This window comes from Gavia stellata, chromosome 1 (genome assembly GCF_030936135.1).
Source record: "Gavia stellata isolate bGavSte3 chromosome 1, bGavSte3.hap2, whole genome shotgun sequence".
Lineage (NCBI taxonomy): Eukaryota > Metazoa > Chordata > Aves > Gaviiformes > Gaviidae > Gavia > Gavia stellata.
The window spans coordinates 96,225,107-96,242,219 of NC_082594.1; the positions used below are offsets into that span (position 1 = coordinate 96,225,107).

The following is a 17,113-nucleotide window of genomic DNA, read 5'->3' on the forward strand; positions in this document are numbered from 1 at the left end:
TCTTTTTAACAGTTTTCAACAGTTTTAACGATAGTTTAGGGCATAGCTTCAGTGTGCACCATGTATTTATTTCCTGGATGATGTGCCGTAGATTTGGGTTCTGAAAGTAGTTACAGTAAATTGTATAATGACAATTCTGCTTCACTACATCATACTTACAGGTGTATTTTTAAATGCAGCTCATATAAAATTACATAGGTAGAAAGGAAGAAATCTGAACAGCCAAATTCAGAGCACAGTAAAGCTTTTGCTGTATTTTATCTTAAATAAATCTTAAAGAAAAGAGGATTATCATGCTGGTTGAAGCTGTCAGATGATTGCCTGTACTAAAAATATCATTTGTAGTTAGTTATAATCATGAAATGCCACGACAGGTTAAAAATAAACAGTGATGTACACAAGAAAATACAAAACTGAAAGAAAAATTCATATTCTGTTCACAGAAAAATATCTTTAACTTTTCATAGATGCAAAGAAGTGCTCTTGTCTTCGTCATTAAAAGAGTTTCTTTTGTTCTAAAATAAGATACATGGATAATAAAAAGAAGAGAGCCTTTAGATTACTGGATATAATATGAATGAACAGAACCAAAATATACTATCACTATAAAGCACAAAAGTTAAATGTTCCTTAGAGGCAAATTCTTCCTCTGGCAGTGTGAATGCTTCCTGTTAGATCCCCTGTGGTTGCTCCCACCACAGGAGGGATGCAGACCATTAGTAGGTGCTCAGACAGGCCCAGGTGAGCACTGAGCCCAAAAAAACAGTATTACATGGACTCCCTTGCTTTCTCTTACTCATGGAGAGGGCCACTGCATTTTTGTTGCTGAAACTGAGTGCCTCAATGTCATATAACTAGACATATCTTAATCCATGCCACAAAATAGTACTAGCCTAAATCAAACAGCTGGGCAGTTCACAGCTGCACAGAGTATGGCTGTGATTAAATTTGCACTCAACTGAGCCGCCTCTTGATAAAATAAAAATCTTTCCCTGCTGCTTAAAAGCACAATCATCCCTTCTAAAAGTGCGCTCCACCAATTTTGTCATGCAAATGTTCCAAAACGTAGGCGTGCTCTTAGCGCATGTAAGAAGACGAAGTTTTGCAGATGATTATTTCATAATTTGAACCAAAACCATAATTATTTGATTTTAAACAGTTATTGTGTATATAAATCAAAATCCTTTTCCAAGTGCTATGAAGTTTCTCCAGATACACATTAACTTTCAATTTTCTCCACTTCTTACTGTAGTAGTAACATTGTCCTTCTTAATGCAGTAAACAATTCAGAATCTTGCTTCTGTTGAGTAAAACATTGGAGTCTAAAAATATTTTTACCAAAACCTGCCAATAACTGTGGCCTCTCTTAGTTTAAATCCTACCTTTTAATCACTTATTTTTCATTTCTGAATACCAGCTTGTTTTCATTGCTCACTACTTTCACTTTGAATTGCTGGAAGAACCTTCGCTGATCTATATACCTTCTGAGATATTTCAGAAGCAATTTCTGCCTTGGTTAACATTCCTATAGGGATGACATTCCACACAATATACATCTACTTATATGCTTAGTTTTTATAACAGTTCCTAAATACATAGTATGTCACCACTGTGAAAAACAAAAAGCTTGTAGGTAAAATCTCCTCCTCTGTTCCACATCAATAACTTCACCAGTACCCAACACAGTTCATATGCACAAGTATTCTGGCTGTGGGACAAACTGAAATCAGCTTGCATTTGAACGTGATTTCCTCTTTCAAGTATCTATACATTTGGCCATTGACGTATCTGGATCACTGCCAGAATCCAGGTATCTACTCACCCTATCTCTGCTGAAATTACTATCCAAGCATTAATCATTGCTCTCACTATTGCTTTCCAGTCTTTTTTAAAGATGCTTATCACTGCATCCTATAATTTCAATACATCGTGGGTCTGTGAAGACTCTCTTCTTTATTAGTGATTCAAAACCCAAATAACATAATTTTCAGTAGGCCAACTCAAACATTCATTCTTGAATTTCAAAACTACTAATTACTTTGTTTTACTCTCTCAGGATAGGCTTTTCTTTATCCTTCAGTGTATATATTACTGCTGACTTGCCCTTCTTCACAACACCCTGTGCCAGCTCCATAAAAAGTAGACAGATTTTAGTTGTGCTTTTCAGCTTACTTGAAACTATTGCGTTTCTCTTTTTTTCTGGGGCATGGATTCACTTTCTTTTTCACATACAGTCTCCAAGTAAATGCAAAACAAATGTATCCCATCTGTCAGCTAACACGTGCAGAAAGCATCAAGTAATGGTCATGCTTTATGCATTTTTGGGGAATGTGCCTTCATTAAATATTAAAAACCAAAATCCACTGTCTTACCTGAAAGGGCCATACTCAATCAGATTGGTATGCTCAGGGTCAGTGGCTGCAAACACATGTCTGATTTCTCGGGTACGAGGTTCGGCTATGTCTTTCAGTTTCTTGAGGATGACACCAATATCAGCCATGGAGAACTTAACAAAGGAAAGCAAGACATAGATTAGAGAGAAAGGCACCATGCAACCAACTATGCAATGTACCAGCAAGAGTTGTCAAGATGCAGGGCAACATTGAACTGCTGAGTATTATTAGTTTCTTCATTGTCTCACTTCAAATACACAAATCAGCACTGTGTTAAGTTTGGAGGGAAGCTTGCTACTGAAAAAAATTGCCTCCTACTGAGAATATAAAAAATTAAACAAAAATCATCAGGTCATGCACTCTCAGAAAGCTTATTCCAGCTATATAAAAACTGCTTCAAACATTGAATTGTTAAAGCAGAAACATTTGAAGTACACTTCTAATAATTTGGTACTCATTTTATGTTGGTTCATCTCACTTACTTCTCAATTAATAAAATTCACCATGTTAAAACTAATCTTTTCACCGTTGGCTCCGATGAACTGTTGAACAGATATTCTTATTCATATTAGACTGAGTATGCTGGTTTACATACTCAGAATAAGCAGACTGGAAATTTGTTAGGAACCAGTTTTTCCTGTCATGTAAGAAGAATGACTATTTCTTCTAAATAGAGGCCATTAAAATAAAACTAAATTTAGAAAAACAGAGCTGCAGTACTTAACTTCCACCCTATATTCAGATTGTTGTGTTAGTGCTCTACCAAAGATTTGCTATACTCATTTTTAACAGAAAACAACTATGTATTTAGTCATTAAATAGGGGTTGTGTCCAAGCGTGAATAGCTGATATGCCCTTACATCTGTCATGCTCTACCTAACTTACAACACACAATGAACTGTCCAAAAATAGTTTTCTCCCATTTCTTCCAGTAAGCAATGTTGTTTTAACTAGCAATTATTTGAAATTTGGTATGACTGGTATTAAGGACCTAATCACAACAGAGACTGGGCCTCACTCTCAATTATGCTGAAGTCTGTCTACAGCATTGTATCAGTTAAAAGGGATCTAGAAAGGGGTATTTATAAAGTCCCTATAACACTGACAGAGCAGTATAAAGTGATCCGAGTTTAATAAATACATCAGGGGTTGCAGGTAACATGCTCAGATTTAGAGAAAACAGTTGCTGCATATGCCAGAACTGCAGGTACAACCCTGACGTGCAATGCCACGCAAGGCAGGGGTGTGGAGCAGCTGGACCAACAATCAAAAAGTTTTAGAGACAGCAACTTTTTCAACCCCCTCCCCAAGCTGTTATTGTTTGGGCTGTAAGAACACAGCTTTTTGCTGAAAAAGCAAGGAACAGAGATTGAGAAAAGACTGGGCAGAAGGAATCAATCAGCAGAATATTTAAAGATGAACGAAGTGTTCTGTTTATTTAAAAACCTGCCTTCTCTACATTATCAGTTATTTTTACATCTTTTTTCTAAACTACATGTTCCAAACACCTTACGCAGACATTGAGTATCCGAGCAGCATGGCAATAACTCTTTACCCGCTTTCCCCCTTTCTCATGTAATTGCTGACATGCTAGTAGTCACAATCTAGTTTTGTTTGATTGTCTTGCTTAAGTCAGAGGTTATTATGTTTAATTCAATGGAAGTAAAATCAACCTCCATGTTTGTGCTGCAGAAGACTACAAAGTTTGAACAACTGATACTGTTTCAGAGATGATGAATTCATTTCCAAGGAGGCACAGTGATGCCTTGTTTGAAAGAATCCTTCTCAGACCTGGATAATATTGGTAGGACTGTGCACAACACACATGTTCTGCTTTGCAAGCAAATTTACACTTTCTAAATACATCTTTTTTCCTCAAATTGGAAAAGAACTAAAAGTGTTGAAAAGTTTTAAGAATTAGATCCTTAAAGTTACTTTCAGTACAGGTAGTAATCAAAATTACTCAATGATTTTTCTTTCCCCATAACTTAAAAACAATACAATAAAAATAATTTTGAAACAGAAAATTAAAACTTTCCAAATATCTCATATGGTATCAAACAAATTTTTCAATGATAGCAAAATCAATTCCCATCTGCACTATCAAAATTTCATCTAAAATCAACATATGCCTATAGAAATGTGGTCAAAATGGCATTTTCCAGAAGAAAAATATTCCATCTGGATTTCTTTCACCAGTTTTCAGAAAATGTACTGATGTGCTCTGCTGAAAGGAAACCTCTGTTTATGCAGAAGGAAAATTAATTATTTTCTAATTTTAGAAATAACTGACAAATAGTCATCTTAAAATTGTCTCCCCTTCTTCAAACCACCTTCCAGCTCTGCTCTTCTCTAATAATTGCTGAAGCTCTTGTGATTTGAGTATGCAATCCCCTGATGAACTAAGGCAAACAAGATGTGTCCTTACTTCTGGAGCTCTGTTCAAAGGATGTGAATAAAGCATCTATCATTGGGAGAATAAACCTTATTTTCTTCCAGCTGTTTTAAATTCTTATCTTTGCAAAGAACATTTCAAAATTCACTTTAAAGAAGTGGTTTTTTAATGTTGCTTCTTCTCTTTTTGCAGATTTTATTTTGATAATATACAACCATTCAGTCTGGAAAACTAAGATCTCATCTGATCCAAGACAATCAATGCAAACAACAGGTCTAAAGAACATTCACAATCTAATGATGCACTCTGCATTTTGGAGAGTAGCTTTGGTTTTTATTCTAGAAGGAGGAGAAACAGTCCAGCAGTAAGAAAACATAATGTATATAGCTTTGTATTTTACTACTTAAAGCATTTAGCAGTCGTAGCATTTTACATCAACAAGGATTTTGCAGACCTTCCTCATTATTCCAGGGAAGGCAGGTGGTGCTAATTCCACGTTAATTTACAAAGAAATCACACCGTTCTGCTATTTTCATTTGAGTAAGAACAGCGCGTGTGGCCCAAAGGCAGCACAGGTCAGGTTGCATCTACCTCTGCCTCAGCAGCCCAATGGCATCAAGACTCAGAGTCCCCAAGACTGCGCTAGGCCTACTGGCCTCTTGGGAGTCCTGCAGGTTCACTCACTTTGGTGAGCCAGCAGACAGTGAACAATTAAAACTAAGAACCTTCTCCCTTCTCCATCCACAAAAGATCTGGACAAATGGGCAGAGGACCATAGCTTGATAAACCCTCCTGGATATTTTCCCTAGGGGTACTCTCAAGAAGCCTATGCAAAAGGGCAGCTCTGGAGAAGGTCTGCTGAAGGCACAATTCTTGCTGCCGCCCCACCATGAGCTATGAAGCATACGCACTACCCCAAAGACCTCACAGCACAGTCTAGTCCAAAAGCTGATGTTCAAGATCACACTGTGATGAAGCAACAATCCAGAAGAGGGACTGTGATGCAGAAATGCCTTGGGCTCCTGAGCTGATGCCTTCTTAAGATGCGTCTCAGAGTGACTGGGTCAGAGCTGCACATAACAGGAATTTCAAAGTATACCAGGGTACATTTATTCAAACATTGCAGCACACACTTCATCGCAAAAAAAAAAAAATAGTAACCTAAATTTCTTACCAAACCAACATAAAACTCCACAAAATGCTCTGTGACTCTTCTGTGGTTCTCCATCCCTGTACCCTTTCTTTTTTGACCTCTGTGACAATTGCTATAGGACAATCAATTTCCTCCTATTGGATACATTTCTGGCTTTGGTGAAATGACAGCTTCTTTACCAGCCATTTGTGTAATGACTGGCAGCATAAAGTATACATCAGCAGAGGCACCCCAGCTCTCTATTTATTGTTGCTCTCCCCTCTGAAGGCAACATCAAAAGATAATGAAACTCAGTACAAACTGTAAACTTGAATTTCTGACTGTGATATAAATTTCTAATATTACAAGGGAGACATTTTGGCAGATAAATATGTATGAACCAAAAAAATCAAATCAGGGGATAAAATAGCCCCATTGGTAAGACTCTAAATTGGATGTGCCCACATCTTGACTACTGTGCACTGTTCCAGTCTCACATCTCCTCATTTGCCTTGCAAGGAGAGACTAAAAAGGGTGAGACTCTTAGCTGGATAGGATTAGACTGAGGGGGAAGAATGTCTGAGATTTACGAAATTATGAAGGTGGTGCATAAGGTGACTGGGGATTTTCACCAAACCCCAGAACACTAGAACTGGCATTGAAACTAGTGGGAGGTTGGTTTAAAACAGATAAAAGATACTTACTTCTTTTATCATGTATTTTTTCACACAGTAGGCAGTGAACTTTTCAATTTGATGCCACAGAAAGCTATGGAAGCAGACATCATCTGTAGGTTCGACAAGGGTTAAATCAATTCAGGGACAAGAGGTCCATAAACAGTCCCAAGAAGGAATAGGCAGGGATACACCTTCTAACAACGCCTAACACAGTAAGAGTGGACACTGAGAGAGAAGAAGGAGAATGGATGGTAAAGAGTGGCCAGGCTTGCATGCACTCCCTAGCTAACATCTACTAAATCCATTGGTAGACAGAGAGCACTGCACTGTGAACTTTGGGTGAAGAAACTAGGTATAAATAATTCTGAAAAATGTATAGATAAGGTATAGTCCTTAAAGATAATAGAAAACAACAAGAGCCTGCTTCACCTCATTTGCATGCTTCTCCATGTAGTTGAATGTGTATTCATCAGCATCCACCAAAAGAAAGTTGTGACCATGGAAACAAACTCTGGCTCCAACAAACAGATTCTGAGCCTTGAAGTATTCAGATGGCTCACTCTTAAAGAGCTCCTGCCCAGGCTTCTTAATGCGACCTCTTTCCAAGAACTTCCCACCAAGTATCCCTATGGGAATAGAATTTTAAATAATTAATTGTGGCTTTACTTGGGGAAAAAAAACCACAAAGGAAAACCCAAAAGACACCCCAAACCAGCTGGTTTGTATTTAAATATTAGTTTTCATCCTTGAGTTTCTTGTTTTATAATATAGTCTCCCACTCCCTCTCATTGCTAAAAGAACTGTCTCTGCCAGTGTCCACAGAAACAGTCACATTGTGCATATTCTGTAGCATGTCTCATTTGAATGCCTGCCAAACACCTTCCCTTTTTTCTTTTCTTTAAAATGGGACAGAAATGTGGCTCTTCAAATCGTTCCCACAACCCTGTCGCCAGCCTTGGGAGTGACCTTGGGAGTGACCCTTGAGAAACGTAAGATGCAAAATGTAAGAGGCAGGCAATTATCCTTGAACTGTTAAAGCAAAAAAGAAAAAAAAAGTTCACAACTTAGGATAGCACTGTCCTACGAGGATCATGAATTCTGGTGCACTGTAATTCTAACTTGTTTTTAAGGGCTTTTGAATGTAAATAAAAAGGTAGGAGTGACATGACACTAACTTCCACATACTGTTCTGCCAATGTTATTTCCTTTGTGAGCTGCGTATGTCACATTATTTCTTTTCATATTATAATGATTTTATTCGTGTCACTGGAAAATGCACGTGGTGCTCAAGGGTATGTAAGATACTAAAAGGAACATTTCGCTTTCCAGTAATATCTTCTGGTGCACCACAAGATTGTGTCGCATGTACCAAGCTTTCCAGAAAACATTGTCACACGTTTAGTTTCATCAGGATATGTGCCCTACAATAACTCTGGAGTGCCTGGGGTTCGTTTCCTGTTTATATTTGAGCTTCCAAGCCAAAAGCCAAAAAGCATACTTTAGTAACATTTAATGATGCCTTACATACTAGGTAGTGATGCAAGTCAAATAAAAGACTGATGAACAGTGTAATAAAATGCCTTTTATAGTCAAAATTATAAACAAATGTGAAACCCAAACTACTTATTAAACCAGAGTTTGGATCAGTTGTCTGTCTTAATTGCTTTACTAGCACCATAAAAGTGAAAGACAAAAAATACACTGTGGTAATGGTCAAATCTAGCTTGAATCAAAAAACAATTCAAATCACTAATGTAACTCTAATCTTAACACATTCCTTTTCACCTAGCTATTAAAACAAATATGAAATTTTAGGTTATATAATCCTGGAAACTGTTTGTAATATTTAAATAGAACTGGTCTCTGTAAGGTTGGAACTTCAGTCTTGTCTCTCTATTTCTCTGCAATTGTGCGCTTAGACTGGAAACTTACCTTAATACCTCTGTCCCATAATTGTTTTTTAAACATTACAGGTTAGTACATTTCAAGAGTTATAAAGGAAAACAACCGAAAATATCTCATTATGTTAGATATTTTACACTGAAACCTGATGAGAAATTTTGATGGAAATCTACAAGAGCCAGGCTCAAAGCACAAAATAAACACCACAACCAAAGACCCTCTTCCATTAAGATCAGATCAGACTTTGCAGGTGTTTGTACAGCTGTTGGCTTGGTCTTACACTGAGTAAAAAAGGGGTTGTGATCTTCTGCATGGGGAGCCAAAGTTCTCATGCTTTGACCCCCATCGCAACAAGTGTTTCAATATGTCCATCCCGGTGCATTTCAAATACAGTTTCATAGTGTTACTAATAGTGTGAAGTACTCTCTGCAACCTTCAGGTTGCCAGACTGAGAAAAGTAAGAGCAACTTATTACTTCCATCTTAGGACTGAGATTTGAAACATTTTTACTTACCAATTTGTATCAATTCATGCAAATAAAAAGGCAAAAATAGCCTTTTGAACTTGTGTACAAAAGGGATGGCCAAGTTGTTATTTTGGGAGTCATTTACTGTTTTAACTCATCCCCTCTCTAAGACGTACTCAAACTTACTCTTCTCCCACCCCATCCACTTCAACACTTTTCCTTCTCACACACGAATGTTCTTCTCACTCCCATTTTGCATGTTTTACTCCTTTTTCCTAGCTGCTCTTACCTGACCTCTGCAAAGCCTTCTCATTCTTAACCTCAAAGAAACCCGTTCAGTTTTCCTTCAGACATGACTAAAATGAGGGAGGGATAGAGAGAGAGAGGAGAAAGGAAGAAAGAAAAGAAGGAAGGTGGGAACAAAGAAACTTCTGTAGTCCTGGGCCTCTTTCCAGCTGCTGCTCTACCTCCCCCCCATCTCTACTTCTTATCCTGCCTCTTCAAGGCTGTTCTCTCTAAACTCTCCAATGGCCAGTTCTTAGCCATATCCTTCCACTTCACCTTTCTACCACCTCTGAAAGTCAGCTACTCCATCCACTTCAACACCCCAGGAAACTTAAAAACCCATTTACGCATACTTGCCTTTCATACCCATCTTAAAGCATTTGTTATTGTTGGTATGCAAACTTGCCCATTTATTATTTCACATTTTGTTTAACTAGCAATGTTCAATGGGCTCTCAGCTGCAATCCCAGCATATATTCTCATTCCAAAATAAAGGGAAGCCAGGAAGCAATCTCTGGCCTGGCACCCATGCTGTTGAGAGCCTGACCAACTGACCACATCTGCACCACACAGTGTGTGGCTCTGGCTCTGCTCAGGGCGCTATGTGATAAATCTGGTGTCTTAAGACACAGCTATTATTTTTGTGTGTTCAGACCGTTTGAAGGTATGTGAGGGCTGTGTTGCAGTCCAACAAAGTGGTGTTTTACAGCATAAAACTGAGGGTATGTATTGCAGCCCCTGGGTGTGGCAGAAGGACCTGAATTTTTGAGTGTGGAAAACCTCCTGGGATAGTGTTAGATGACTGATAAGGGTGGAGCAAGCCAAACCTGGTGCAGCCTTCTCCTTACTGCCTTGCAGGAGGGTTTTCTGGAGTTAAGCATCCTCCAGGAGGGGCCTCAGGCTCTCTGGGGCCTTGTTGGAATGGTGCAAAGGAGAACCAGGAGTGACCAAACAGGCAATACAAATGATTGGGGTCCATGATTCAAAGTGTTCCCTGGACTTCTTTAATTTAACAGTGTAGCTGTACCCTTAGCATCCTTTATGTTTCTGGACATAAAGAATTCCAATCAAACATGTCATTCACTAGTGGAGAACTGAGCTGCTCTTTAGTTTCACAGCAGCATTACATAATAAATATATACATAAGTGTATGTGTCTTTAGCTGTAATAAAAGAAGTTGCATAAATTACAGGCCACTGGATGGCAGGAAACTAGTAAAATAATGGTGACAGGACACTGCTGCCATTAAGCAGTGCTGAATCTTGATGTTGCAGTGGAGCAGGGCTAACTGGAAATGCTCCCTGAAGCCTGGGCAGGTACTCTACACATTTTCAAAACACTTCTCAGAGAATTGTTTGTATCTTAGTTGGGGGTAAGGTCCCTGTTTATGCATTCATAATATAGTTGGATACAAGCAGAGATGCCATTAGAAGTTCTTTGCATTGAAAAGGCTCAGGCCTTCCCAAAAACCTACTCATGTGCAGGGCACTCAGAATGACTTAGTAGCACCACTGGCACAAAAAGAGTTCTCTAGGAATACAGAAAGGTCTAGATATTCACCACACCTTCATTTTTTATGGATGTGATGTTCATCATAGGTCTGAAAAGGATTAACATCAGAAATCATTTTCAATAAAGGCTTGAGCGTAGGGTCACAAGAATACTTAGTCCTTAACTGTAAGCTGAGGAACTGGACCTCAGAAAGTCAACTGCTGGCATCAGAGCCTGAAGTAAAGGGGAATAAGCAGTCCTCCCTAGGCCAGTCTTTGCTCTAGACAGTGAGCGGGGAGTACCAAATAGGTCAGTACTGAGCACAGTGAGCTGGTCACCACTGCAAGGTGTGCCTGAAAAACCATCCTAAGGTGCTCTGTGCCAAGAAGCTGATATAGGACAATTCAAGCAGTATCAAAAGAGCTATTCATGAGGTTCCACAAGAGCCTAACATGGTCACTAAGGAAACCTTCTATTACTCTTTTTCCCTTGTCTTTGAGAGAATGTGATTCCTGATTTTTTTCTCTCTGTGTTTTTATCAGAGGCTGACAGCAGCTTTTAAGAGTCAGTCCTTTGACTGCACATGTTGAGAGGTGCCAGAGCACTTCTGGATGCTAACTGCTCTGAAACTCTTGCTGCAGATGTTTTGTGGGCTTCACAGAAATACATTAATCTCTCCAACAGGGTCATGCTTAGCCAAGGCTTCCCTATATCTCTGAGTTACAGAATGACTTCCTGACATCCTTCCCAGTGGTGCGTCCTTCCATCCTTGCGCAAGACACTCCAAGGAAATAAAAAGATGCTTGAAAATCACAAAACCTTTCATATCTTCAGTTGGAGGCAGCCTACAACAGACCACAGTGGTCAAAAGAATTTAACCATGACAACATTGAGTGATCACGCTCCAGCAATAGGATAAATGTGATCAAGCAACTGAGAAGTGACAAAGCATTTGTCACTTAAACACTGATAGTCTGGTTCTTGAAATTCGGTTCAGTATTATACACCCACATGTACAGACACTAGCACAGGGCAATCTTCACTCTTTATGTGCTCAACACTACATGATTAATGATAAAGTATGTTAAAAAATATCACAGGTGTTTTGGTTTCATGAGGTGCCTCTATACAATGGATGCTATATAGGTTTCATAACACCAAAACACAATCTTGCAAAACAAAAGATTTACTTTTTCATTCTTGATGTCTTACATTTCCTGTCCTTATTTATCATCAGTTACAATACAATTCCTGTATGTTATCCACAAGAAAAGCAAATGTTTAAAGGTCAAATTTGCAAATTAAAATGTAATAGAAGTTCTAATGCATTCAACTTCCAGTTCCCAAAGGATATTGTGAACTACTGTCATACAATGAACAGCGTTATTCTGAGTGATGAAGATTATAAATTACTATGACATACAGCTATGCATGATAATGCAGTAGACCTGCTGATGTAATTTAAATGTGCATTTAAAAATCCACATCCCTGCTTCTGCTAGTGCTGAGTCTGGCCACAATGTTTACTGTAAACTCTAATCAAACGAGTAGGGCAACTGGGACTAATTGCAAGACATTACTACATCTTACCTGTGTTTTGCTGTATATGTTCAAAAACTGAAATGGTGTCATCACTCAGGAAGTAGGAAATAATGAATTTCCGATCCTTGTCAATAGGACTATCTGTGACAAGTTTTGCAAGAAAGCGCAGTATGTTACTTTCCATGCCACTTCTAAAAAACAAAAGAAGAAATAAGAAATCAAAAACAGAGTATGAGAAAAGTTTTTATCACTAAGAGATGCATTCTCCTGAGTTTTGTAATATACATTTAATTGTGTTATTCCTGGACCAAGAAGGGAAATGGCATAAAATTCCCGACTTTGTCAAAAAACATTTTCAGCTTAAATTAACAAAACCAGCTAGAGTTAGCCAGACAGAAAGGAATCATTTTCAGGGGAAATTTACTTCTCTGCCACAGGTCTGGAATGAACTTCTATTCAAATTCAGTTGCAAATCAAGCTCCAAGTTTCTTTCCAGAAAATGTATAAAGGAAGAACACATTTAGGTATGTATATTTTCAAATCAAATTCTGAATACCAATACATACTAGGGGCATAGCAACTAGATGATCTTTAAGGTCCCTTCCAACCTAAACCATTCTACGATTCTATGATTACCTCCACAAAATCAGGCGCACCAGATGGTCTTACTAGTTGGATATTTGTTAAGTGATTGTGTTTTAAGTGATTTACAGTACCACTATATGCACTATCAATACATTCCCAAGCCTTTTTCTAATAGCTTTCTTCTTTCACAGAGGTTCTACAAGTGAATCTCTAGCATGTGACTTTGCTTTCCGCTTAGGCTTCAACAACCACTGCCTGACAAACCATTTCATAATGGAAAGTAAAGGGTTAATGCTTTAATATTGCTACAGTAAACTGCATAAAATTCAGCAGACAAAAAAAGTAAATGCCAGAAAGTCAAACAGAAAAACAAATCAGTGTTGGACTGCTGAAGCATACAAAATTCCTGACTAATTCCTGGACTAAGACTTCCATCAAACTCCCACTGAAGACAGCAGAAGGGAAGGAGGTAGGGGATGGGAAGGTCAGAATATTTGGCTTCTCAAAAGAGAAATTTTTCTGAGCTCGGACAAAATTGGAGTACCACATCACTAACCCAGTCCTCATACACCTGCCCCTTAAAAGTCTGATAAGCTGCATATTTTGCTGAAAAAATTACATCCCTACTTAACATTTATCTCCTTAACAAAAAGACATAATTTAAAAAGTTGGAAATATTTTTCACTGAAATACCTGTCTTTCTCCATGAATTTCTTGAAATCTTTTTGAGGAGGCTTGGGAAGCAGACCCATACAGGAGCACAGAGAATCCTCTTCAGAACCAAATCCAGTATAAGGAGGAAATGTTTTTTCTAGTTTTGGAGGTGGTGAAGCCTTATATGGAACTGGGGTGAAATCCTCTACAACAAAGACAGCAAAACTTATTTATTACTGTTCTGATGAAGCCATGCTACTAAGGATTTAAACTTCCAACATGAATACTTATTAGCCTATTTCTGTAACAAAGCACTGATCAAAGTCAAACCAGGATCCCGCCTACTGCTACAGGGCTGAAAAAGACTCCATAGAAGCCAACAGCAAAATTATTGTTTCTTCAAGGGTTTCAGGATTTCATCTATAATCTTAAAACATTTGAAAAATATCATTAAGATACACAGGCAAAAGGAAAGACAAATATCGTTTCAAAATGGGATAAAATAATAAATTTACAATTCTAAATTAATTTTTCAGTTTTATCCTTTGAGACAGCATGATTAAGTAAATACTTGGCTTATGAGTTTCCTGCCCTCTGCTTTTTGCCAGAAGAAAATAAATATATAAATAAATAAAATTTTATTCATTATTTAAATCATACGTATATGAGAAGAATTTGGTACATTGAAGCCAATAGCTTCAGTCCACATCTCACTTTATCCAGAGTTTCAGAAGCTTTATTATTCCTCATTTTCCCCAGTCTCAAGTCTTTTCTCACAGTGCTCAGTGGTCCTGACTATCCCAGATACACAACAGGAGCTCTCCTGACTCATGAGAGACATGTCTCGTCAGGGACCTGCACTCACTTCCCATAGGGGTTGCTCCCAAAAGCCCTGCTGCCCTATGGTCCCTCCTTACTCCTTCCTCTCTTTGTGAAAATCTTGCTGTTCCATTTGGCCCCTTGTTGCTTCCCTGCACTGCTCTTCCACTGCAACACAGCTTTCAGCTGCCAGTGGGGTTCACATAAAACTTCACCAGAGTAATACAGTCTGCTGCTTAAATAACGTTAATGGAAAATGGAAAAGGTGAGAGGAAAAAAGTGACTTGTATATGGGAGAAAGTAAATGGGCAGACTCGAGGCAAATGAAGACACAAATTGTAGGAACACAGGATAACCCAGGTTGGACAGGACCTCGGGAGGTCTCTAGCATGGTCTCCTGCTCAGGACAGGGTCAGCCTCAGGCCAGACCAGGCTGCTCAGGGCTCTGGCCAGTTGAGGCTTGACACTTCCCAGGACGGAGCCTGCACAGCCTGCCCTGGCAGCCTGGCCCAAGGAGGAAAGTTCTTCCTGATATCCAACTCTGAGCCTCTTGTTTCCACTTATGCATGTTGCCTCGTGCCCTCCTGCCATGCACCCCTGTGAAGAGCCAGGCTGCCTGGTCTCAGCAACCTCCCCATGGGTGGGTGGGTGCTGGTGGCCACTGGGGCCCTTCCCAGGCTGATCAAGCCCTGCTCCCCTGACCATCCTGGGGCCTCCCCTGAACAAGCCCTGGCTGGTCCATGTCTTTCCTGTCCTGGCAGACCCAAAAGGGTACCTTGATGAGTACCTTGATGAGGTCTAAAAAGCGCTGAGCAGAGGGGGATAGTCACTTTCCTCGATTTTTGGGCAGACCAGGCTGTGGCTGGCCCTCTTTCTTGTGGCCTCAAGCCCAGCTTGCTGCCCCCCACAATCCGCAGAGCCCTTCCCGCACCAGCACAGGTGCATGAGAAGGTCAGAGCCAACTGGCACGGCACTGTCCGTGTGGAGCGGCATCATCTCCACACCTAGGTGGGCTGGAGATGCTGCCCTGGAGAAGGGAGAGCTCTTTGGGCTAGTAAGTGAAAGACAAACATGTGAGGCAAACTGGAAGAAGATGGATCACAAACAGCAGCCCAGGGGGCAAAGAGTGATGTAAGTGATCAGTGTATAAAAGTGGATCCCATGAAATAAAGGTTTTTTCTTTAAAACTTAACTTTTCTACCCAGAACTGAAGAGAGTTGAATAACCTAAACTTGTAGTATGGGTTTCAGTGCAAACAGAGGAGAATGACAAAACTGCTGTCACTTGGAACATTTTCTGAATTGGTTTGTGATTAAAAAGTTTTAAACATGGCTATATCAGAAGATCAAAGCGACATACTCTCTTAAAATCTGACTTGCATAACAGCAGTATGAAGCTGAAAAATATAGAAAGCATTCAGATGTCAGAGATGAACTTGAAACCACAATGAGATCTTCTTTGGCCTTTACTTCTTAGAAGAATATGGTCTGACTCGAAAAGCTAATACCTTCACCAGAATCAGTCAAAAAGGGCTTTTGCAAAACGATGCCAGCATTTTTCTCCATAAAAACTACATGTGCCTTTTCTGTGATTCAGAAGTACACAGGCCAAGCCCATATGGAAAAAAAAGTCCATTCAGAAATTTTCAAAGCAATCTTCACCATGAGAATATGTGTGTATGTAAGCATGCACCAAAGTACTATTTTCTAAATACTGTTTGTGACAAAATCGCCCCTCGTGACATTTGCAGCGTGCCGTGTTGTATAACTTACACATGCAATTCTTGTTACAACAAACGCCGAGTATGCACATCGACATAGAGAGACAGACAGAAAACCCCAGTACCCTCAGGTATCGAGCTGGCGCGTGCTCAGCCTCTAGGTGGCTACCGCCCTGCCCCCCTGCTGGCCGGCAGGGAAGGCGCCGCGCGTGACACCACCGGGGGAGCGGGCACCAGGGAAGGAAGCCCCCAGCGGGCGGTTCCCGCGCTCCCACAGCGCCACCTGGTGGCCGCGCGGCAGGGCAGGCGGCGGCGGTCAGCGCCCCGCCTCACTCCGCGCCCCTCACCGCCTGGCGCCGGGGCCCGGAACTCGGGTTCTTCTCCTTAGGGTCGTCATGCTGTCTGTAAACCTTAACGTTAATTCTTTAATTATGCAATATGATAATCTGCACTAATATTTTCTCCCTCGAAAGTCCGGAGTTTCCTAAGAGCTTATTTTAGCAGAAACAAACCCCTTTTCTTTGCATAGTTGCAAATAATACACTTCCCACCAAAAAAGTTTGGGAAGCCAGGACGTTCTGTTGAATTGATAAACTCAAAAGACAAGCTAATGTGTCTACATGCAGGTCACAGTGTACGCACATTAACACTCGCGCAAAAGGCGTTCATTAGGAAATGCTAAAGCATTTCCCTTTGCGTGTACTTTAGCGCACGTGGATGAAAATCAGATTTATAAACTAGAATGAAACTACAAATTAAGAGGAATATTGTGTTAGCCCCAGAGAGTATGTTAAATCCCTCACAACCCAAGCTTGGAGGAAACAAAGCCCAAAGAGAAGTTCAGCGCTTTGGTTCCCATCCTTTCCCCAAAGTAAAACAATCTTGCTTCATTTGGATTCACTAAAGAGAACAATGCCAACATCCAGCCTTGTGCCACCTACAGTTTCCAGGATTTTAAAGGATTATGTAGTCAGATTCTCTCCTGTGAATGAGGAAATTCAGAAAGGAACTGCCATGGAGAAATACAGTTTACAAAACTAGTTAAAAACTCA

At 39.8% G+C, this 17,113-nt stretch overlaps 1 protein-coding gene across 1 annotated transcript in view; it reads right to left on the bottom strand.

Annotated features, from left to right (window-relative positions):
- The window catches only part of EFHC2 (EF-hand domain containing 2), a 67,780-nt gene that overhangs the window by 14,914 nt on the left and 35,753 nt on the right, over positions 1–17,113 (bottom strand). Inside the window, exons 8-11 of the mRNA XM_059825008.1 lie at positions 13,562–13,727; positions 12,332–12,474; positions 7,027–7,223; positions 2,373–2,506 (exon numbers count right to left, since the gene is read on the bottom strand). Coding sequence (XP_059680991.1) covers positions 2,373–2,506; positions 7,027–7,223; positions 12,332–12,474; positions 13,562–13,727 — 640 coding nt within the window. The remainder of the gene's footprint in view (positions 1–2,372; positions 2,507–7,026; positions 7,224–12,331; positions 12,475–13,561; positions 13,728–17,113) is intronic.